Source organism: Mesoplodon bidens (genome assembly GCF_964165515.1).
Source record: "Mesoplodon bidens genome assembly, chromosome: 1".
Taxonomy (NCBI): domain Eukaryota; kingdom Metazoa; phylum Chordata; class Mammalia; order Artiodactyla; family Ziphiidae; genus Mesoplodon; species Mesoplodon bidens.
In genome coordinates, this window is record NC_138176.1 from 194,566,221 (window position 1) to 194,589,080 (window position 22,860).

The 22,860-nt window shown below is 38.6% G+C and overlaps 1 protein-coding gene across 8 annotated transcripts in view; it reads left to right on the top strand.

Annotated features, from left to right (window-relative positions):
* PTPN13 (protein tyrosine phosphatase non-receptor type 13) overlaps window positions 1-22,860 on the top strand; it is a 222,311-nt gene that overhangs the window by 107,245 nt on the left and 92,206 nt on the right. For all 8 annotated transcript variants that reach the window (XM_081238122.1, XM_081238124.1, XM_081238125.1 and 5 more), the window contains 2 exons: window positions 16,716-16,811; window positions 17,202-17,295. In XM_081238122.1, coding sequence (XP_081094248.1) covers window positions 16,716-16,811; window positions 17,202-17,295 — 190 coding nt within the window. The remainder of the gene's footprint in view (window positions 1-16,715; window positions 16,812-17,201; window positions 17,296-22,860) is intronic.

A 22,860-nucleotide genomic window follows, 5' to 3' on the forward strand; every position in this document is an offset into this window, starting at 1 on the left:
CCTTACTAAACACACCCAGTCCAGCCGCTGTATAAGTCTCTCAATATTTTAGGTAGGCAGGAGCCATGTTTTCTACTTCTTTTTAATCCTCCACAGCACTGGCTATCATGTACTATCTTGTGGGAGGCTTCTGTAAAGGACTGGTTCATGGAAATGAGGTGCAGTTAATCAAAATCAGCAATCCCAGGGAGGCAGCGTAGACTGGTGACAGTGCAGTGGTTCCCAAACCACCAGCTTCAAAAAACACATTTTGGGACACGACTCCTGGAGATTATAATTTCTTTGGTCTGGAATGAAGTTTTAAATCTACATTTTTAAAATCATAGTGTTTAGGTTTATAGATTTAGAGTCAGACAGCCTAGGCTTGAATTATTTACCCAACTCAGTAGCTATGTGATCCTTAGTTCAGCAGCTGGGCTTAATCACTCCGTCTTAAGTTACCGTATGTGTAAAATGGGCTTAACACAAATTACTTGGGTAATGAATGTAAAATGATTAATAAATCAAATTATTACAATCCTATTATGGGGGCATAAAATAACTTTATAAATTATCAGTTATTATTTACAGGGGAAAGCTCTGTTTCAAAAGTACCTATTCACACACAAAGCACAATATGTTGAACAGAATAAAATTATGTTCTAGACATGGATAGAGGCTGTTTTTAATATAGATAAGTAGAAGAGAGGGCAAAATAAGAGTTTTCAATCTAATCCTCTACATTTTTAAAAAGATTTATTTATTTATTTTATTTATTTTTGGCTGCATAGTTGTGGCACACGGAGTCTTCATTGAGGTGTGCGGGCTCTTCCTTACGGTGCGCGGGCTTCTCTCTAGTTGTGGTGTGCAGGCTCCGGGGCGTGTGGGCTCTGTAGTTGTGGCGTGCAGGTTCCAGAGTATGTGGGCTCTGCACACGTGGGCTCTCTAGTAAAGGTGCGCAAGCTCAGTAGTTGTGGCACGAGGGCTTAGTTGCCCTGTGGCATGTGGGATCCTAGTTCCCTGACCAGGGGTTGAACCTGTGTCCCCTGCATTAGAAGGCAGATTCTTTACCGCTGGACCACCAGGGAAGTCCCTAATCCTCTGCATTTTTGAAGATTAAAGTTTTATAACTGCTGCTTCTAGACCCCTGGAACATAGGTGATTAAAGGGAGCTTTAAGGTGCTTCTAGTTCAGTGAGAGTAGTAACATAATCAAGGGTCATATTCATTTTTAAGATCATTGTCCTAGTGAATATTTTTGATTCATAGGTTGCCTTTACAGTACTCTGCTAAAGGTTTGGTCTGTTACTTAAGTTTTAAGCATAGTTCTAGGACTGAAAATAGACCCTACATTGTGCTTTACTTTTCATAAATGAAGTTTTGCACTTTTTTTTTCAATTCAGGAGTTGCAAATTAGTGGGGAAATAGAAATTATGGAGGAAATTATTGAACACTTAATTAATATTACGGGTTTATATATAATTGCATTTTTTAAAACATTAGCCAGCATTATGAGATGGTCGAATATAACCTAGATCTAAAAACTTTCAAAGACTTGAAAAGACTTTTATTTTTCAAAGAAAATAAAAACTTAGAAATTTGTTTTATGCATGATTTCACTGTTTAACTCTGATAAGTAAACTTTTAGAGTTGTGACAGCAAAAAGCAGTCACTTTGTAGCTTAAAATAAAGTCTCTCCTTTCAGAAGTTGTATTTCATGACTATTTAGTGTTGCACAACAGCTAACATATGAATATAATTTAGCCTGACATTCTTATGAGCATTCCCTCATGGAGACATTTATGTAAAGAAATTCTGCCCGTTGTGGAAAAAAAAATCCCTCAATGATTCAAATAGATAAAACCATGATTGTCTCAGAATATAAATAATGAAGATACACACCAAGTTAGATGACTGTTTCTAACATTTAAAAGGTTGACTGGGGGCTTCCCTGGTGGCGCAGTGGTTGAGAGTCCGCCTGCCGATGCAGGAGACATGGGTTCGTGCCCCGGTCCGGGGAAAATCCCACATGCCGCGGAGCGCGGCTGGGCCCATGAGCCATGGCCGCTGAGCCTGCGCGTCCGGAGCCTGCGCTCTGCAACGGGACAGCCCACAACAGTGAGAGGCCCGCGTACTGCAAAAAAAAAAAAAAAAAGGTTGACTGGTATATTTTCTTTCTTTTTTTTTTTTTTTTTGCGGTACGCGGGCTCAGCGGCCATGGCTCACGGGCCCAGCCGCTCTGTGGCATGTGGGATCTTCCCGGACCGGGGCACAAACCCGCGTCCCCTGCATTGGCAGGCGGACTCTAAACCACTGCGCCACCAGGGAAGCCCCGGTATATTTTCTTAACATGTAAATATTAAAATATTAATTTATAATGTTTTCAGGTGTACGTTTCAAAAGATTATCTGACTTACTATTTGGTAAATTAATAGTAGTTTGGATTAGTGAAGTGAGGAAAGTGTTTTTTACACTTGAACCTTGGATGAGAGTCAAATAGTAAAACATCAAAACTTTAGTGAAAATATTTTTAATTTGTTAAATTATGCTGCAATAAATAGTCTGTTTAACATGTTTTGTTTGAATAGGTGATTTATGGGGATGTCCTATAAAGTGAGTATTAAGTCAAATTATGTCGTGGTTTGCATAGAAGTCTTTTATCTTCTTGGGAAACGTGCATGCATGTGTGTGTAAGTGTACTATGGAAACTCAAATAGACCAACTTGTTTTCAGATATGCATATATATATCTGCAAAGATGATATATAATCTCTGTAAACTCTTATTTTTTCAAAATGGTAACTTGTTACAAAAAAAAATTTCCAGATTTAGAAATTTTAGGTTTATTATAAGAGATAAAAGAAAAGGAAAAGATTTCTTTTTAAAAATAAATATGCTTTCAATTATTTGATATAGGACAATTTCTATCCTGAAATCTTTCTTTGTATTAAAGAGTTTCAAAAGCATTTGTTCCCACAAAGAACCTACCCATTTTCCCCCCAGAGTATATTTTATGACCAAGTTAAGGAAAACAGAACACCTTGAAAATGTTGGTTTATTATGGAAATATAGCACCTTAAATAAACTCCATTATTATATAGTAACTTGCAAGTAGTAATAAATTATATTTGCTTTAGACTAAAAGCATTGTTTGAAAGGAACGTTTGAGGTTTGGAATTCAAAAGCAATAATTTTATTAGTTATTTAGTTGAATAATTTACTGGTTTTATGCTGTGCTGTCTTTTTCTAAAGGTAAGATAATTTATGTTAGCCGAGCAAAGTACAGATTGCCAATATGAAGATTTCAGCTAGTATACAAAGAAAAAAAAAGAATGGAAAATAATATAAACCCATTTATCTCATTTAATTCTTATGAATAGTAGGCTTCATAGATCCCTTTTCTGTGGACTAAAGCATTTAAAGATATTAATACTCTGTACAGTTTTTGTGATCTTTACAATTGGAAGTTGCTACTGGGTATCAGTAATTTTAGAATTAGAAGAGGTCTTAAAGCACATGTGCTTGGGCTTGTGAAGATTTAATCATGTACCCAAGATCACATAACTGGTTAATGATAAATTTTCCATTATTATGGGAGATTGTAGATTTCCATGAGAGATTTCAGCATTCCAGTCTAAGAATTTCCCACCACATGTTACCTCTTAATTTTTAAAAAAGGATGTGTTACAGTGTTCACTTGGATAATACAACAGACAGAAGAAAAGAAGTTGCTAAATTGCAGTTTGTTCTTTGGGGCACGTGAGGAGATTCATTGAACTAATGGGAAAGACAGTTGTCTCCTTCAACCTCAAATGTATAGCCCTTACCTTAGCCCAGGCCCCATCCTCTTGAAAGGAGCCTGTACCTAAATCACCTCCATAGCATCTCCTCAGCTGACAGCATCAACCAGCCAACTAGCACAGGGGAGATCAGACATTAAAATCATGGAGTTTGGTATTGGAAGGAATTTGGATATCATTTAAATCAAACATCTCATTTTCAGACACCCAGAGTAGACTAGTTTGCCAAAGGAAAGACATAATTCATAAATCATAACAGAGCTGAATTTAGAATCCAGGTCTCTGAAGCCCCAGAATAAGATTTTTTCCGTTCTGCCATTCTGATTTCAAGCAGAAACCAGAAACATTTCAGATATATTGTTGGGAAAATATTTTACTGCCTGGGAAGTTGGACACTCAACTAACCACCTAAACAAACCCCTTAGGTCTCTTCCTAGTAAAATTATATAATTTTTAATACAGTAAAACAAGATATTATTATGAAAGAAAGGCTCATTTGGTTTTTCCTTCAATAAACCACACTGGATATGGGTTAAGATGAAGCTCCATTGTGTCATATCCTCTGTTGTGGCAGATAGTGGGATTTTGTTTTGCTTTGTTTTGGATAGTGTTTTGATGGGGCTTTACTGCGGTAGGATCTGTAAGATGGTTATCCTGTACCTGATGGCATAAGAGAGTAAACTATCAAAAAGCAGTGGTTGGTATTGAGTGCTCTAATTTCTTTGGGAACAAAATAAAGTTAGGAACAAAAAAGATCCCAAGAAAGAAATTGTAGTTGAAGTTTTAAAATTATAAGATTATTATGATGATTATTAATAGTTTTCTACATTCATAAAGCAGTGAGGGAGGGGCAGGAAGAAACATAACAGCTTTCTCTCATGGAAACTAGTTTTAAAATTTGATGTCATTCACTTTTTTTGCTTTATTCTTTTCATTTCACTCTTTTCACCTCAGCATTGGACTGTACTATTATACTCTTTTCCTTTCTTCCCTATTCCCAGTTTTTTTTGTTTGTTTGTTTGTTTGTTTGTTTTTGCGGTACGCGGGCCTCTCACTGTTGTGGCCTCTCCCGTTGCGGAGCACAGGCTCTGGACGCGCAGGCTCAGCGGCCATGGCTCACGGGCCCAGCCGCTCCGCGGCATGTGGGATCTTCCCGGACTGGGGCACGAACCCGTGTCCCCTGCATCGGCAGGCGGACTCTCAACCACTGCGCCACCAGGGAAGCCCATGTTCCCAGTATTTTCTTTTCCACCTGTCTCTACTCCATCTCAAGATCTGAGAAATTGTCTGTTTTCTAATGAGAGTATCTGTTCCCGTGTTGTTTGTGGTGTAATTACCACACACTCCCTATCCATTGCTCTGTGGTTGGCAGCACATTCCTGATTATGAGAGATTAAGTTGGAACCAGTACTGTGAGTATAGTATGAACAGCACTCCACACCCTGGGTGGGGACTATGAATAGAATTTTGCTTCCAACAGTCAATCTACTTTATGTCTAAATTAAGTATCGTTTCCTTTCTTTCAGTGCTGTGGTCTCTGGTCTAGCCTAGTTTTTGCTGTTCTGTGACTGTTGTGTGAATACAGCTTAAACTCTGTTGTGCAGCTAGAGTATGTAAACACTCAAATATGTGAGCCTGTTCTCATTATTAAGGCACCTTAATGTTTCGTTTCCATTCACATTCATTCCATTGAACTTGAAAGTGCATATACTTTTTTTTTTTTTTTGGCTGTGTTGGGTCTTCGTTTCTGTGCGAGGGTTTTCTCTAGTTGCGACAAGCGGGGGCCACTCACTGTCACGGCCTCTCTTGTTGCGGACCACAGGCTCCAGACGCGCAGGCTCAGTAGTTGTGGCTCACGGGCTTAGTTGCTCCGCGGCATGTGGGATCTTCCCAGACCAGGGCTCGAACTCGTGTCTCCTGCATTGGCAGCCAGATTCTCAACCACTGTGCCACCAAGGAAGCCCGCATATACTTTTAAAGTTAGATTTCAGAAGAGTAGGAGGATGGAAACATAAATGTTACAGTTCATCATAGAGGATGCTACTAGTGACATTTTATGGAGAGAGAGAAATATTTTCAAAACTTATCTTTCTTTTCTAAGAGCCAAAACTGGTAAAGATGAACTACTCAGTTTTTATTTTTACCTTATTTCCCTTAGAATAGCAACCCCCTGCAAAAAAGAAAAAAAAAAAGATTGAGTCGTTATTTGGATTACTCCATGAACTTAAATAATTTAAATAATCAGTTTCCACAGAAGTAAATATGAATAAGCAGGGATTTTATGTGATATTGGTCAAGTATCACATGTACTTAAGTATTAATGACTTTATTATTATACTACTAAAATACAATATATTTTGTAGCTCTGAAGGGCACACTATTATAGATTCAACATCTTAACCAGAAAGAATCAAGTGCCTACTATGTTTCCAGGGCTGAAATTTAAAGAGATTTATGTTTTAGACCAGCATTGTCCAATAGAACTTCAATGGAGGAAATGTCCTATATCTACAAAGTCCAGCTCTGTAGTTACAAGCCACATGTGACTGTTGAGCACTTGCATTGTAGCTAGTGCAGCTAAGGAACTGAATATTTTATTTAAAATTACCTAGCCATTGAGGGCAGCTTCAAACCATTCTCACACAGTTAGTCCAGTAAAAAATAACCAAAGATTGGTTTGAAAAGCATTTGAGAAGAAGTATGCAGTAAGTCATTCTTTAGCTTAAAAACAACTGAACATAGACATTTACTTCTCTTCTTTGATTTATCCAAGTGAAAAAAAATGAAGTTGCATTTTTAAATGCTAAGGAAAGTTAAAAGTGAAACCAAAACGAGTTTTCCAGTGTCTATAATCATAGTAATATAATACTGGTTTTGGAGTCCACAGAAATCAGAGGGTACTTTATCAGAAATTAGGGACCTAATTTAAATCTAACTCATACATAGTTAACATAGACCCAGTTTGGGTTTGGTATAGAAACCTTCTGAAAAGCATGGATCGATATGTTTTAAGAAAGATTTAAAATGGATCTTACTAGTAATGAGTATCATCACAAGGTTTAAGACCCAACAGTTGTAGCCTTCAAAATATTTCTTCATTTCATTCTAGTCTCTCAGTTCCTTCTGTTGCTCATGGACTAGCTTTCTAAATTGATCTCTCAGCTATAGTTTGTCCTCTGTTTACCTGCCATGCAAATTTGAATACATTTCTTCTGTGCCTTCAGCCATTTAATAACTTTTTATCAGCTGAGCAGGATAAAATTCAGGCTTCTTAGATTATGGTATTTAAAGCTTTCCATTATTGTATCTCTCCAGTCTCACCCTTTAGCATTTCCCATCTCACAAGTCATTCCAACACCACGTGTATTCGCACGCTCTCTCTCTCCTCCCCTCCCACTCCTCTTGCCCTCCCTCACCAACTTCCCTCCATACAGGCTATTTTATATTTTCATGCTTTTGTTCATGCAGCTTTCTGCCTTAAAAGACTGTCTAAGCTTTCAGGCATTGCATAGCTCAGGAAGCTTTCTCTCATCTTCCCACTTCCAGATGTTGGCCTATATTTTTCATTGAATTTATTTGTTTTGAAGAGCTTTTTTCTCCTCTTGTAGACACCAGAAATTTGCCCTGGTCTAATTCATGGCTATATCCTTAGTATCTACGACTATGCCTGACATATAATAGATAGTCAGTAAGTGTTTGTTAATCTAAACTGAATATTGCAACATGGCTATTAATATTAAATGTTTAGTATATTCAGTGGCGCTACCTCAGATATGGAATACAACAATATTCTCTGATAAATTATACTATATAGTGAGGAGAAATCCCACCTCCTTCTCCTCTGTTCTGTCCAACTCTAAGAGAAAATTACATACTTGTCAGTCACAGCCTGACCAGCCAACAGCAAATGCAATCACTTTCCTTTAGAACTCTGTACTGTTTGAAAGCTTTAGAAGGGGCAGTTGAAGTCATAACAACAAAGGATCCTGGAGGATGCTGGAAGAGTGGTACAGCTGGCCCAGATTTATGGCTACTGCATTACACAAGACCATCATAGAGGAACTGTTCACTCTTGTTGCATTCCTACTCTGCACAAATTTTACATCTATAAAGTAATTTATATTTCACAGAGTATTTCTCCATATACCTTTCCTCATTTATATATATTCATACTTGCATGTGTTCTGTTTCTCTTGGTTAAAAATCCTATTGATCACGTCTAGCTCTCAAAGGATTTTAGAATATGTTCTATTCATGTATCATGCAGCATGGTGTAATATAGAATACAGTGGACTCTAGTGATCATAAACAAGGTACAATCTCTAATCTCCAGAAATTAACCCCCTCAAAAGAAAGCATAGAGGAAAACACTTCATACATGAATACATAATGTTATTACCTTTGTTTCTCTGCTTTATTTGAAGGTTGAAATACTTTATTAGGACCTATAACTCTAAAAATGCAGGGTTTTAAATATTTTTTTATAGTTCTGAACTACAAAACCCGTCATTTTAGTGCATTTCTCTTTGAAACGTTTATCTGTAAATTGGGTCATGTATTAAAGGTAAAGAAATGCCAAGCTAAAAGTGGTTATTTAATTCCTGATGTTGCAATTGCCTGAGTCTCAGTTCCTTCATGTTACGTGTCTGAGCTTGAATATGTGTCACTTGTAAAACGTGTTTTTAGATTACAGTTTGCACTGGCTTAGATACATTTTAATGTGAAGATTGTAGATTTGAACTTTTCATCTAAAATAGCTCTACATAAGCTCAGAATATCATGCAAGTCTTCATAATTCCCTAACCATTAAAAGTATGCTGTTCATGACCACATGCCACAACTTCATATGTTTAAAGTGTTAAGTGTGTTAAGTGTTGGTGGAAATTATGACTCTCAGTTGTCAAGAATTTATGACAAAACACTAGCCTATTGAAAAGCTGCCTTTTAATGTTGCTATATAAATGTGGAGTCAATACCATGTTAGAGTTGCAGTTTAGAGGATCAGGTTACAGTTAAAGGATAATAACATATTTGTCAGATTTTTTTTTCTTTTTTTTTTTGGCTGCATTGAGTCTTCATTGCTGCACCTGGGCTTTCTCTAGCTGTGGAGAGCAGTGGCTACTCTTCATTGCAGTGCACAGGCTTCTCATTAAGGTGGCTTCTCTTGTTGCAGAGCACGGGCTCTAGGCGCGTGAGCCTCAGTAGTTGTGATGCGGGAGCTCAGTAGTTGTGGCTCGCAGGCTCTATAGCGCAGGCTCAGTAGTTGTGGTGCACGGGCTTAGTTGCTTCGCGGCATGTGAGATCTTCCTGGACCAGGGCTCAAACCTGTGTCCCCTGCATTGGCAGGCAGATTCTTAACCACTGCGCCACCAGGGAAGTCCTGTCAGATTTTTATACCTTGTAATCTGACCAAAAAAATAGTTCTCTCTCTTTTTTTTTTTTTTTTTTTTTGTGGTACGCAGGCCTCTCACTGCTGTGGCCTCTCCTGTTGCGGAGCACAGGCTCCGGACGTGCAGGCTCAGCGGCCATGGCTCACGGGCCCAGCCGCTCCGCGGCATGTGGGATCTTCCCGGACCGGGGCACGAACCCGTGTCCCCTGCATCGGCAGGCAGACTCTCAACCACTGCGCCACCAGGGAAGCCCCAGTACTCTCTTAATTATAGTAAAGTAATACTAGAAATTAAAATATATCTTTAATTGTCAGAGTATGTATGATTACAGAATCTCTATAACTAGACTTCTATCCAGGTGTTAATTCTTTAAGCCATTATTCTCTAGTCCCTATTCTTCTTATTCTCTCACCACTATTCTACAAAATGTTTTTTGGAGAGACTGTATTCCTATGTGTTTTATGTGTTTTACATACATATATTCACACACTCAATTTGATGTACTGCTTTTTTGGTGACATGTATTCAGGCTAATTTTATTCTCCCATTTTTTCTTTTGCACTCGTTATTATTTCTATGCTAAGATTGTTAACTACAACTTTATTTTCCATGTCTGAAAACTAAATACATATAGGAAGTCAAAGAGAAGAAAATCATCTAGTGAAATGAGGAAATTCATGATCCTAAATGAACTCTAGTACACTGATTTACACAATGTAGGTTTCATTTAAATATTTACTAGCTGAGAAAAGAAATTTGCCAACCAACTAATTAGATGCTGAGTCTAATTTTATCCCACAAAAGGCAAATAAATTCAGTTCTCCAATTGTAATGGTGACAGCTTAAAATTTTGCTATTGCAGTTTTAATATTGCAATGAAAGTAGCCACATGTGTATTTTATAAAATGTGTATTTGAATATTTTTTATAGGTCCATTGCACATGATTCAAAAATTTTGGCATTCGGGCTTCCCTGGTGGTGCAGTGGTTGAGAGTCCGCCTGCTGATGCAGGGGACAGGGGTTCGTGCCCCGGCCCGGGAGGATCCCACGTGCCGCGGAGCGGCTGGGCCTGTGAGCCATGGCCGCTGGGCCTGCGCGTCCGGAGCCTGTGCTCCGCAATGGGAGAGGCCACAACAGTGAGAGGCCCACATACAGCAAAAAAAAAAAAAAAAAAAAAAAAAAATTTTGGCATTCAGGAAACTTTGTAATATTCTATAAGTACTTAAGAGCATCTCTTTGTTTAAAAAAAAAGTCTGACACTTTCTAATTAAAATAACAATCACTAGGTTTTGTTGATGCAGGGAGATGGGTACATATGAGGACTTGTACTCTCTGTTTTTGTGTCTGTTTAGAAGTTTTCATAATAAAAAGTTGTGTGTGTTTTTTTAATCACTCAGTTAATACCACATTCCTGGGATCTGGACCAAATCTAAAGTGCTAATATTATACATTTAAATATAGATAGAAAACATATCTGTTGTCTGGATCCTCCAAAAAGAGTCGTCAATAATGGTAGGACACCTTGTAGAAAATTAGGGATTACCCTTCTTTTGCAGACCAGAACAGAGGAAGAAAGCTACTACCTATCTAGTTAGTGTCTACTGGGTGCCTTTTGTGTAGGTCATCAGAAAGCCAAGAAGTGTTTCTATCTGTCAGCATGGAAAACATGCCTCTATTATACACCAATGCAGATTCTCTTGGTAAAGGACATGTAATTTTATAGTAATTCCTGCAACTGTTACATTTATTATTTAATTCAGAAATGGAAAGCTTATAAGGGCTAACCTTTCTTGTAAGCACAACTGAGTAGTAAATTTTGGCTGAGAACTTTAATCTGATTCTAACCTTTTTATAACCATGACTGTATAGTAAATATTGCCTGGGAACTTGACTCTGGTTATATCTGCCATGCCATTAAGTGAAAGGAACGTGGTTAACAACGCTTTTTTTTTTAAAGATGCATTCCAAATACAAGAAGCTCACAAACGATTCCTACCACTTTAATTAACATAAACACCACACCCCTACCCCAGCCTTAGAAGGGAAAAGTTCTTCCTGCCCCTTAATTGTCCTGCTAAGCTAGTCATCTAGTTTGTGTTTCCAGAGTGTTTGTGCCCTATTACTCTGAAGTGGTAAAGCATCATAAGGCAATGTCCCCCCTCCCCCCGGGTGTGGTACTGAGAACATTTACAGACCAGTAGTTCATCACAGGAAGATGATTTATTGTTATATATATTTTTGTGTGTGTAAATTTATTTATTTGTTTGTTTATTTAGGCTGTGTTGGGTCTTCATTGCTGCACACGGGCTTTCTCTAGTTGTGGCGAGCAGGGGCTACTCTTCATTGCGGTACGCAGGCTTCTCATTGCGGGTGGCTTCTCTTCTTGTGGAGCATGGGCTCTAGGCGTGCGGGCTTCAGTAGTTGTGGCACGCGGGCTCAGTAGTTGTGGCACGCGGGCTCAGTAGTTGTAGCTTGCAGGCTCTAGAGTGCAGGCTCAGTAGTTGTGGCGCACAGGCTTAGTTGCTCCACGGCATGTGGGATCTTCCCAGACCAGGGCTCGAACCCGTGTCCCCTGCATTGGCAGGCGGATTCTCAACCACTGTGCCACCAGGGAAGTCCTGGTGTTATATTTTTAAGAAGAGTTTGTCAAACTTACATTAATTTGTCTTACAGAGGAATGCAAGGATTGAAAAAAGTTTACTAGTGTTGTCAGAGTAAAGGAAACAGAACACAGGTGAGCAAAAGACAGGGAATGTGGATGCTGTGAAATAATGTAAGAATAGTTATAAAGCACCACCAGAGAATGGAAATTAAAATTAAAATTTATTTACTCTCATAAAGCCACTTTGTAGAAATAGTTATGAAGCAGTAAATTCAGTTAATATGGGGTGTGAAATTGTTATTGCAGGCTTAGCATCCAAGTGACTGAAGTTCTCTCCTCTGTCTACTGAATAGGTTTGCTTCAACTTCCTACTTTTCATTGTGAGGTAAAACCATATTGCCTCCGTACATTTGGGTCTTTCCCTTGGCCTTGTTGGTTTTACTGTCCTGTAGGTTACAATGCCAGGTTTGTCATTTGGTCAAGTTACCTTGGGAAGATTCCTCAAAACCTTAGCGTGGAGGTTCTGTACAATAGAACAAAAAGTTCTTTGGTGCCCCTTGAAGATAGCAGTTCTTCTTACATAACCATTTAACTATGTTCATTGCATTTAAATTAGATAAAACTAATAAATAAATTAGATAAAACTGTCGTTTGACATCTTCTACAATCCTTTCAAATCACGTTCATTTTAAACCAGAGGAATTTTTTTAATGCATTTTTATTTATTTTTTACTTTTACTTTTGGCTGCGTTGGGTCTTTGTTGCTGTGCATAGGCTTTTCTTTAGTCATGGCGAGCGGGGGCCACTCTTCGTTTCAGTGCACAGGCTTCTCATTGCGGTGGCTTCTCTTGTTGTGGAGCATGGGCTCTATGCATGGGGGCTTTAGTAGTTGTGGCTCGCGGGCTCTAGAGTGCAGGCTCAGTAGTTGTGGCGCACGGGCTTAGTTGCTCTGCGGCATGTGAGATCTTCCCGGACCAGAGCTCGAACCTGTGTGCCCTGCATTGGCAGGCGGGTTCTTAACTACTGTGCCACCAGGGAAGCCCACATTTTTTTTTTTTTTTGGCTATGTCGGATCTTTGTTGCTGCGCTTGAGCTTTTCTCTAGTTGCAGTGAGCAGGGGCTACTCTTCACTGCGGTGCACAGGCTTCTCATTGCGGTGGCTTCTCTTGTTGCAAAGCACGGGCTCTAGGCGCATGGGCTCAGTAGTTGTGGTGCGCAGGCCTCAGTAGTTGTGGCGTGCGGGGTCAGTAGTTGTGGTTCATGGGCTGTAGAGAGCAGGCTCAGTAGTTGTGGCGCACATAGTTGCTCCGTGGCATGTGGGATCTTCCCGGACCAGGGCTCAAACCCGTGTCCCCTGCATTGGCAGGCTGCGGCACCAGGGAAGTCCCGGAGAGGAGTTTTATTTTAATCATTTATTTTACCATGAGATTTCCCTGTGGTAGAATGGAATCTTTTTTTTTTTTTTTTTTTTGCGGTACGCGGGCCTCTCACTGCTGTGGCCTCTCCCGTTGCAGAGCACAGGCTCCGGACACGCAGGCTCAGCGGCCATGGCTCATGGGCCCAGCCGCTCCGCAGCGTGTGGGATCCTCCCGGACCAGGGCACGAACCCGTGTCCCCTGCATCGGCAGGCGGACTCTCAACCACTGTGCCACCAGGGAAGCCCCGGAATCATTTTTTTTTTAAGTTCTGGTACATACTTGGATTTTCAATTCCAAAACTCTTTTTATTAATTATAGTATTATTTGATACTTATGTTCACTGTATACAAAACTGGACAAAGTAGGAGTCTTCTATATTGTGCATGCTTCTCCTGGTAAACATTGTTGTAAGAACAATACACAACTTCCTCTCTGTCAAGTCCATGGCCAGTCATTTATCCTTCAACTCTTCCCAGCATTACTCCTATCCTTTGCCTCAGCATGAGCTCCCAATTTTTCCAGCCCATCATTTCCATCCTGGTTTCCAGCCTGATTTCTGTGGTGCCATTTAACTATTTCATTCATTTATTCATCTCTTTTCTTTTAACAATCTCTGTTAAACACCTCCTAGCACAAGGGAATAATTCATTTTGTGAAGTACCTGTCCTCAAGTTTGCAAACTAGTAAAAAAGAAACCCTCACATACCTTGATTATCTGCTACCATGAATTCCATATCACTCCTCAGTTCTAGGTATTTCCCATGGTCTGCTTTCTCTAGTGCCTAGAAAAAGCCACAAAACCATTCTGATTGGTTCCAATAAAATTCATGCATTCTAGCCTAATCTAAACTCTCACTGTAACATAAAAGCTTTCATGGCTTTTTTTTTTTTTTTTTTTTTTTTGCAGACTCAAAACTTTCTTCACAGCAGAATTTCTTTACTCTTCTCAGGAAGTGATTTCCTTTTTATTTATTTATTTATTTATTTATTTATTTATTTATTATTTACTTACTTACTTATTTACTTATTTATTTACTTATTTATTTATTTACTTATTTACTTACTTATTTATTTATTTATTTATTTATTTTGCGGTACCCAGGCCTCTCACTGTTGTGGCCTCTCCCGTTGTGAAGCACAGGCTCCGGACACGCAGGCTCAGCGGCCATGGCTCATGGGCCCAGCCACTCCGCAGCATGGGAGATCTTCCCGGACCGGGGCATGAACCTGTGTCCCCTGCATCGGCAGGCAGCCTCTCAACCACTGCGCCACCAGGGAAGCCCGTGATTTACTTTTATTACCAGGAGTATGGCAAATTTCTGATGAGTATCTTGGGGTTCCCTCTGTATTTTCACTCTTTCCTTTGTTCATCATTTCTTTCTCTTAAGAAGGAAAGGTTCTTCCTCCCTGCTAAATCAACCATCCCATGTATGTTGGTTTTTTCCCATCTCCTCCTCCTGGTTCCTTCACATTTTTCCATCAGTTTTCCCCCTATCATTTGCAATCTCCTCCCATCTACAGATTTATTATCCACTGCCTAAAAACATCCTCAGACATTTCACTCTTCCAAAAAGACCCTAATAACTCATCTAGTCACATTTAGTTTATTTTTTAAAATCTTTTTTCTTTCTCAAACCCTCAAACTTCTTGAAAGAATAATGTTACTCATTTTCTCAATTTACTATCATTTAGTCTGATTTGGTCTCTCACCTGTCTGTGCAATGGAAATAGTCCTCTTAAAGGTCATCAGTGACCTTTGTGTATCACATATATTCATCATTTCATTCATTCATTCATATTTACTCAGAAAATACTTATTTTGTGCTTGCTATGCATCAGACACTTGCTAGATACTAGAGGTATATCTGAAAAAGACACAATCCTTTTTGTCAGTGTTTATAATTTTGGTACAGGAAACAAACAAGTAGTGAAAGAACTATCAATATTAGGCAGTGGAAGCGTCACAATTTTTTAAGCATAAGGCAATATGAAAGTACAAGAAGCAATATCTATCTCAGCCTTTAGGTGGTCATGAAAGCTTTTGTGGACATGAAAGATTTTTTTCCTTTAAGGCTTCTCTTAAAGGAAAAAGAAAAAGTATTCAAAAGAAAAGGGGAGGAAAGGCATTTCTAGCAGGGAAAGTATCTTTCAGGAAAGAATCTAAAAGTTTATATGCTTTTGGTTATCTGTAAATTCAGTAACACAAGTGCAAAATTTGGAGAAGTGGATGGTGATGATGCCCTGGAACAAGGGTTCTACCTGGATTGAGTTTTTAAAGTTCTCTTTCAATGTTTGTGTATTTCAGTGTGCTTTGGGCGGGCAGGCAGAGAAGAGAGGTCTATGCTTTTCATCTGATTCTAGCAAGTAAGAACCTATGGCTTCAGAATATGAAGAGCCACTGCTATAAATGTAGTCAGGGACCAGCTTATGGAAAGGCTTTGAATACTAAGCTAAGGAGATACTAAACTGTATCTTGAAGACTCTAGTTTGAAGAAGTTTAAGAAATACAGTATTATGCTCAGATTTTCATTTCTGGAAAGTTCACTCTTTGTAATGTGCATTATAATACGAGACAAGCAAGAAAGCAAGACTGCAGAGAGGGGAATCTAGGACACATGAAGTAGTCCAGGCTTGAGCTGAATAGTCATCTATGATAGTGATCATGAGTACAAAGAAGAGGGGTGAGTCAGAAACATTTAGAAGGTGAAATTTAGATTTTAGTGGAGTTCTGCCCCCCCCATACAGAGCACACACCGTACATCCCTACACAGCTCCCCCCGCCCCCACCCCGTCCCCACATGTCCCGTCTTAAGTATTTTGTACTTCTGCATTTTAAATTATTTGAGCTTGGGACTGTGTCTTTGGATTTTCCATCCTCATAGCACCTAGTGCAAAGAATGATGTTTCTATAGCATACACTGTATTCTAAGAGCTCTGCATATATTAATTCATTTAATGCTCACAACAACCCTATGAGATGCACACTACTATTATACCCTCTTTTCAGTTGAAGAAGAAGAGTCGCAGGAAGGTTAAATACCTTCCTAAAGTCATGCACCTGGTAAGTACTGGAGCTGAGATTCAAACCCTAGCAAATCTACCTTCGGAGTCCAGGCTCTTAACCTGTATGCCAAACTGCCTCAAAACTGTAGTCACATTTTTGAATACCACCTATTAAATTTAAAGCGATGTATAAAAATGTTCTAGTCTCACAAGAATAAATTTAGGGGCTTCCCTGGTTGCGCAGTGGTTGAGAGTCTGCCTGCCGATGCAGGGGACACGGGTTCATGCCCCGGTCCAGGAAGATCCCACATGCCGCGGAGCAGCTGGGCCCGTGAGCCATGGCCGCTGAGCCTGCGCGTCCGGAGCCTGTGCTCCGCAACGGGAGAGGCCACAACAGTGAGAGGCCCATGTACCGCAAAAAAATAAATAAATAAATAAATAAATAAATAAATTTAGTGCCTTATTTGATTTGTGTGGAACAGCTAATGAGTTTGCTTTCTAATGTTTATGTTTTAATCCTTTCAGAACCAATTCGAAGATACAAAACTTACCACGGTGATACCTTTAGTACCTCCAGTGAAAGTCCATCTATTATTTCCTCTGAATCAGATTTCAGAAAAGGTGAGAGGGATCTGAACAAGCAAAATGTTCTTAAGAAACCGTGATTGTTCTTCTCTTTCAGTAGTGTTGAGATATAAGGTGTCAAAAGAATAATTCTATATAAAAATTTTTAATTATAAAAAACTTCCATTTACTCATTTTAACAGTATTATAGGAACTTGATAGCAGTTTCATCAAATAGCAGTGTAGTCATTTTCATAGTAGAGAAAATAATTGTTTTCAAAATAACATGACTTACCTCTAAAGAGTTTATTGACATTATGTCACTAATTTGATTACATGAATATGATTTGTAAAAATTATCTTATGTGTCTGCTGAATGCTTGAGTTTTAAGTAAGATTACTTGATATTTTTATCACTTGTACTATTTTTGTTTCATTCACAATTAGTGAGAAAAAGTGAAGCGTCAAAGAGATTTGAGTCCAACAGTGGTCTCCCAGGGGTAGATGAAACCCCAAGTCAAGGCCAGTCACAGAGACCAAGGTATGTAAAAAATGATAATATATTTCCTGTTGCTGGTGTTTTTTTTTTTTTCTTTGTTAGAATCAAGGAGAATTTTTAAAAATTATTCTTTTTCCTCTGTTTTCTCCATTTTCCTTTTCCTTCTCTTTAAGTTCTTGCAAATTCATTCAATTATGTAAAAGATGTTACAGTAGTTTGAGTTATTGGAATCTTTTAAAATTAGAATTGGCCCTGATTATTTATAGTTTGTGCTTGATTTTTTAAATTAACATGAATATAAAATAACTTATTAACAGTAAGGAAGTTCTGAAGGCACGGCATTAAACATCTGTGAGAAGATAGTAAACTTTGATTTCTAAGAGAATAATACTTCTTTCGAGGTTGAATGGGCTCAACAAACAGGCTTTCAGTGAGTATTATTTGTTGAATGAATAATTAATAGGTTACTACTGAATAACCTATTATGTAAAAAGTTAATTTTTCACTACATCTTTCCTGGCTTAAAAGAAGTCATCTTGTATTTTTTAAAGCCCACTTTGGGCTGTTTAGAGTTCATTTTCATACTGAAATACTCAGGTTTCTTATAAGGTGTTGTGTATTATTCTTGTGCTAGGGTTAGAATGGTGGTATTATAGGCATGGATTGATTTACTTTGTTTGAACTGAAAAGTGTCAAATCAGTAGTGAATATATTTATGTGTATCTTTTGCAGGTGTGTACAGGTTCCTTACGTGAACAGAAGCATATTATTAATGTTAAGCATTAATTTGAAATTCATAATGTGATATTAGAGAACAAGAGGTTGCTTCCAAATTCTACTCCCAACCGACAGGACTCCTCTTAAATTTGATATCAGTTCATTTAGTTCAAGTGCCATTACACACAAAAGAATCATTTGAAAATTAACAAAAACTTGCCCCTTAGTTGATTAATTTTGGCAGACACTGTTTCATACCTGTAAACTATTAATAGACCAGGTAACCCTAGCCATGTGATTAAAGCAGACAATTTATCCAGGGTTTAGACTCCAAGTAATTACATTGCACTAAAATTATTCCTTAATATTCCAGTTTTTATGAAACTTGTGTGTTTTTCTCTTCCCTCTTGTTCCTTTTAAAATAGTCTATGAGGGACTTCCCTGGCAGTCCAATGGTTAAGACTTTGCCTTCCAACACAGGGGGTACAGGTTCAATCCCTGGATGGGGATCTAAGATCCCACATGCCTGGAGGCCAGAAAACCTCCATAACATAAACATAAACATAAAATAGAAGCAACATTGTAACAAAGTCAATAAAGACTTTAAAAATGGTCCACATCAAAAAAAAATCTTAAAAAAAAAAGGTAGTTTATGATACTTTCTTTGAGGAAAGCTCTAATAAGTATTCATTTACCTAAAGTGGTATGATCTTTGCATAATAGCATTTTCTATTTTTATGACCCCATTGTGGTAATAGTATTTGTGATTGCTATTTTGGTAATTTTGACCAAAGAGGTAAGAGACAAAGACAGATTGTGCTTGATATTACATAATTTTGTTAAAGAAGCAAAACTGTTTTGGGATGACCAGCCATACAAAGCAAATGTTGCACTAAGCTCTGTGTTGAATTGAGGAAGTCACTCTTCTCTATATATGTAATTTGGAGAAAACTTATAAACAGTTAATATGATGCCCTTTTAACTTAATCAGAAGTAGGAGTAAAGATAACAACGGGAAGAATTGCTGGGATTATGTGTTGATTGATTGATTTTTTTTTCTGTTTTTTTCTTTACAGTATGTCCTTGTTGGTTATCTATTTTAAATATAGCAGTGTGTACATGTCAATCCCAAACTCCCAACCTGGTTGATTGATTTTATAGTCAGTTTGCTAGTTATTTAAAATACATATTCCTCCAAACAAAATTGAACCATTTTGTGAGTCTTATTTCAATTTTCTTGGTAAGGTACCTAAAAGCGTCAGCATTATAAGAGAATCTTAGTTTTGACTGTTTCCGGTTTAATTTTAGGAAACATTAACATTGAGGCCTTAGCTCATCAAATTGTAATTTAGTGATAAGCTACCTTTTATTTCACACTTTAAGAGGGTAAAAAACACAACATAGTGTTCAAAGCATCTGTATTAGATAAAGTTATAGGTGAAAAAAAAATATTTCAAGGAGGAGTAGATTGTCAGGTCTGCGTATTTATTACATTTAATGTAAGGTGCTAAACTCTACTTCTTTTAGAGTACCCCATCTCTTCTTTCTGCCCAAGGAAAAACACATTAACTAAAGTATTGTCTAGATTCCTTATTCAAGTGCAGAGTTTTCTGTATGTGTACAAAGGCTTCTGATAATATCCTTAACATGCTGGTACTTAATCGGGAGGTTCTGTTTGTTCTTTAGGTCACATATTTGTGAGATCTATAAATAGTTCTGTACTTAGACATGTTGCCTGCTTCTTTATAGAATTTCCATTTTTTTAGCTAGAATGAAATGGAAAAACAGATCCAGACAGTGCTATTGATTTGTATCATAGTGGGTGGGGGAAGATTAACAGGAAGTTATGAGTCAGATCCAGAAGAATGAGTAATTTTTGGATTTTGAGCTATCAAAAGTGTCTTTCAGTGACCAAAAAAAGATATTCAAAGCTGTTTTCCAAAGAGCAACTCTAAGGTTTTTTTCTGTGTTAACTTTTGAAGTACGATTTATACATAGTGCAATTCCCACTGCTTCTGTGCCTATCTGCTTAATGATGTAACCATTTTTTCTGTCTCAAAAGAACCTATTTATTCATTCCTAAATCATCTAGGTTTTCTGAGTTCTTTGTTCGTTTTTCTTTTTTCTTTCTTTCTTTCCTTCCTTCCTTCCTTCTTTCATTGGGTCTGCATTGCTGCGCACGGGCTTTCTCTAGTTACGGTGAGTGGTGGCTACTCTTCCTTGTGGTGCATGGGCTTCTCATTGCAGTGGCTTCTCTTGTTGTGGAGCACGGGCTCTAGAGTGCAGCCTCAGTAGTTGTGGTTCATGGGCCTAGTTCTGCGTCATGTGGGATCTTCCCAGACCAGGGCTCGAACCTATGTCCCCTGCATTGGCAGGGGAATTCTTAACCACTGCGCCACCAGGGAAGTCCCTGTTCGTTTGTTTTGTCTGTTTAGTTTGTTTGTTTTTTGCCTCTCAAACATTTCAGTCTTTATAGGAATTTCTACCAGATATTGTGTTGGGCCAGATAAAGTGATGATCAGTCATTTTTTGCTACCTGTTTGTAGCTCTGGTATAAAATAGTTTGAACAAGAAGGCTAATATATTTGATGAAAATGACAGGTGTGAGTTAAAATGTAAAGATTCAAATTCTTACCATTTTCCTTGACCCCATTAAGTGAGAGTGAGCCATAAAATCATGTTCAGTCATTTGCACAACAAATGATTATTGAGTACCTGCCATGTACTGGGTACTTATAGGTACTGGAGATGGAGTCATGAACAAGATCAAGAAGTCCCTCAAGAGATTTTCTAGTGCTGAGGGATAGCCAGTAAACCACTGAAAAAACAAGTAAGTAATGCACCATCAGAGTGTGATGGTGCTTGGAAGAAAAATAAATCAGGCTAAAGGGATAGAAACTACAGGGGTGTGATGTCCAAATTCTAGTTTACATAGGTAGGGTGATCAGAGGAGGCCTCTCCCAAGTGGCGACATTTGAAAAGAAAACTAGTTGCAACAAGGAAGTAAAACATGCAGATATCAGGGGGAAGAGAGTTCCAGACAAAAGGAACAGCAAGAGCAGAGGCCCTGAGGTAGGGGAGATATGTCCATGTTAGAGGAATAGCAGGAAGGGCAGCATAACACAGAAGGCAGCAGAATGAGTGAAGTGCAGAGTGGATGGTAACCAGGACCCAAATCATATCAGACCTCAAAAGCTAAGGTGAGGGGCTTCCCTGGTGGCGCAGTGGTTGAGAGTCTGCCTGCCGATGCAGGGGACACGAGTTCGTGCCCCCGTCCGGGAAGATCCCACATGCCGCGGAGCAGCTGGGCCCATGAACCATGGCCACTGAGCCTGCGCGTCCGGAGCCTGTGCTCCACAACGGGAGAGGCCGCAACAGTGAGAGGCTCACGTACCGCTAAAAAAAATAAAAATAAAATAAAAAATAAAAAGCTAAGGTGAACACTTCAGATGTTAGAATCTAAGTGTAATGGGAAGCCATTGCATGGTTGAGAGCATAGAGAGCCATGATCTAATTTGTATTTTAATGGGATTGATCTGTTCTGTGAAGAACAGATTGCAGGAGTAAACGACCAGTTAGGAGGCAATTACAGTACTCCATTTGAGCTGCATACAGCACAGACTAGGTTGCTAGTGGTAGAGAAGATTCAAATATAGATTTCTTCAAGGTTGTGCCCTGCAGGATTTGCTGGTCATTCAGATGTGGGATTTGTAAGAGGAATCAAGAATGACTCCAAGTTGTGTCCTAAGCAACCAGTGAGTGACTGAGAGAAGGTTGCTCGTAAGGAAAAAGTATCAAGAATTTGGTTTTAGACATGTTAGGTTATAGATGCATGTTAACATCCAAGTAGAACACTCACTTAGGCAGGTGAGTAGAATTAGAATTCAGGGGAGAGCCTGGAGTTATGAGAATATAAGATAATTAAGACTAGGTGACTACATGAGATCAGGTAGGTATGAAGACTATGGAGACTAGAAAAATCTGGAGGTCTGAGCACTGTTGCAGTCTAACATTAAGAGATTAGAAATGAAGGAGGATCCAGCAAAAGAGACTGAGAGGGAGGAGCCAGTGAAGTAGAAGGAAAATAAAAAGAACATGGTTTCCCAGAAGTCAGATGTTTAAGAAGAGGATGTTTAAGCAGCTATATGTTATATGGTGCTTAGAGGTCAAGTAAGATGCAAACTAAGAATTATCCTTTGGCTTTGGTAACACAGAAGGTAGTCATTTTTGTGACTAGTTTTGGTGAAATGGTAAGGACTCAAACTATTGGTCTGAGTCCAAGAGAGAGTGGGAGATGAAGTGGAGATAAAATTTAAAGGGCAGTTTTGAAGAAATTTACTCTAAAAGACAGCAGAAAAATGAGACAGAATCTGAAAGGGGATGTGGAACCAAAGGAGGATTTTTTTGTTCTAAGTAGAAAATAGTACAGCATGTTTGTATGCTAATGAGAATAACCTAGTGCATGAGACTAGTGATGCATGTGAGAGGGTACTTGCAGGAGCGAAGTCTTTGGGTGGGAGAGAGGGTTGGAATCCCATGCACGGTAGAGGTTTGACACCTGTATACGTGTGCAGGAGATCCATTCGTTGTAACAGAAAAAGATAGCAGAACATACGGATGTAGATTTGGAAAGTCCAGTGGTAGAAGGATAAGGAAGTTATTTCCTGATTGCTCCTTATTTCACCAAGAAAACTGAGGAAAATTCATCAATTGAGAGGAGACGAGGGAGAAAGTATTGGAGCTTTGAAAGGAAAAGACAAGGAAGAAAATATGAAATAGTTCTCTAAGAAAATTAATCACCAGGCAGTACTAAGAACCCACTGAGATCAGTCAGCATGGTTCTGCAGTTTCATGAGAGTTGAGGTCGTATGCAAAGGAATGATTTTAATG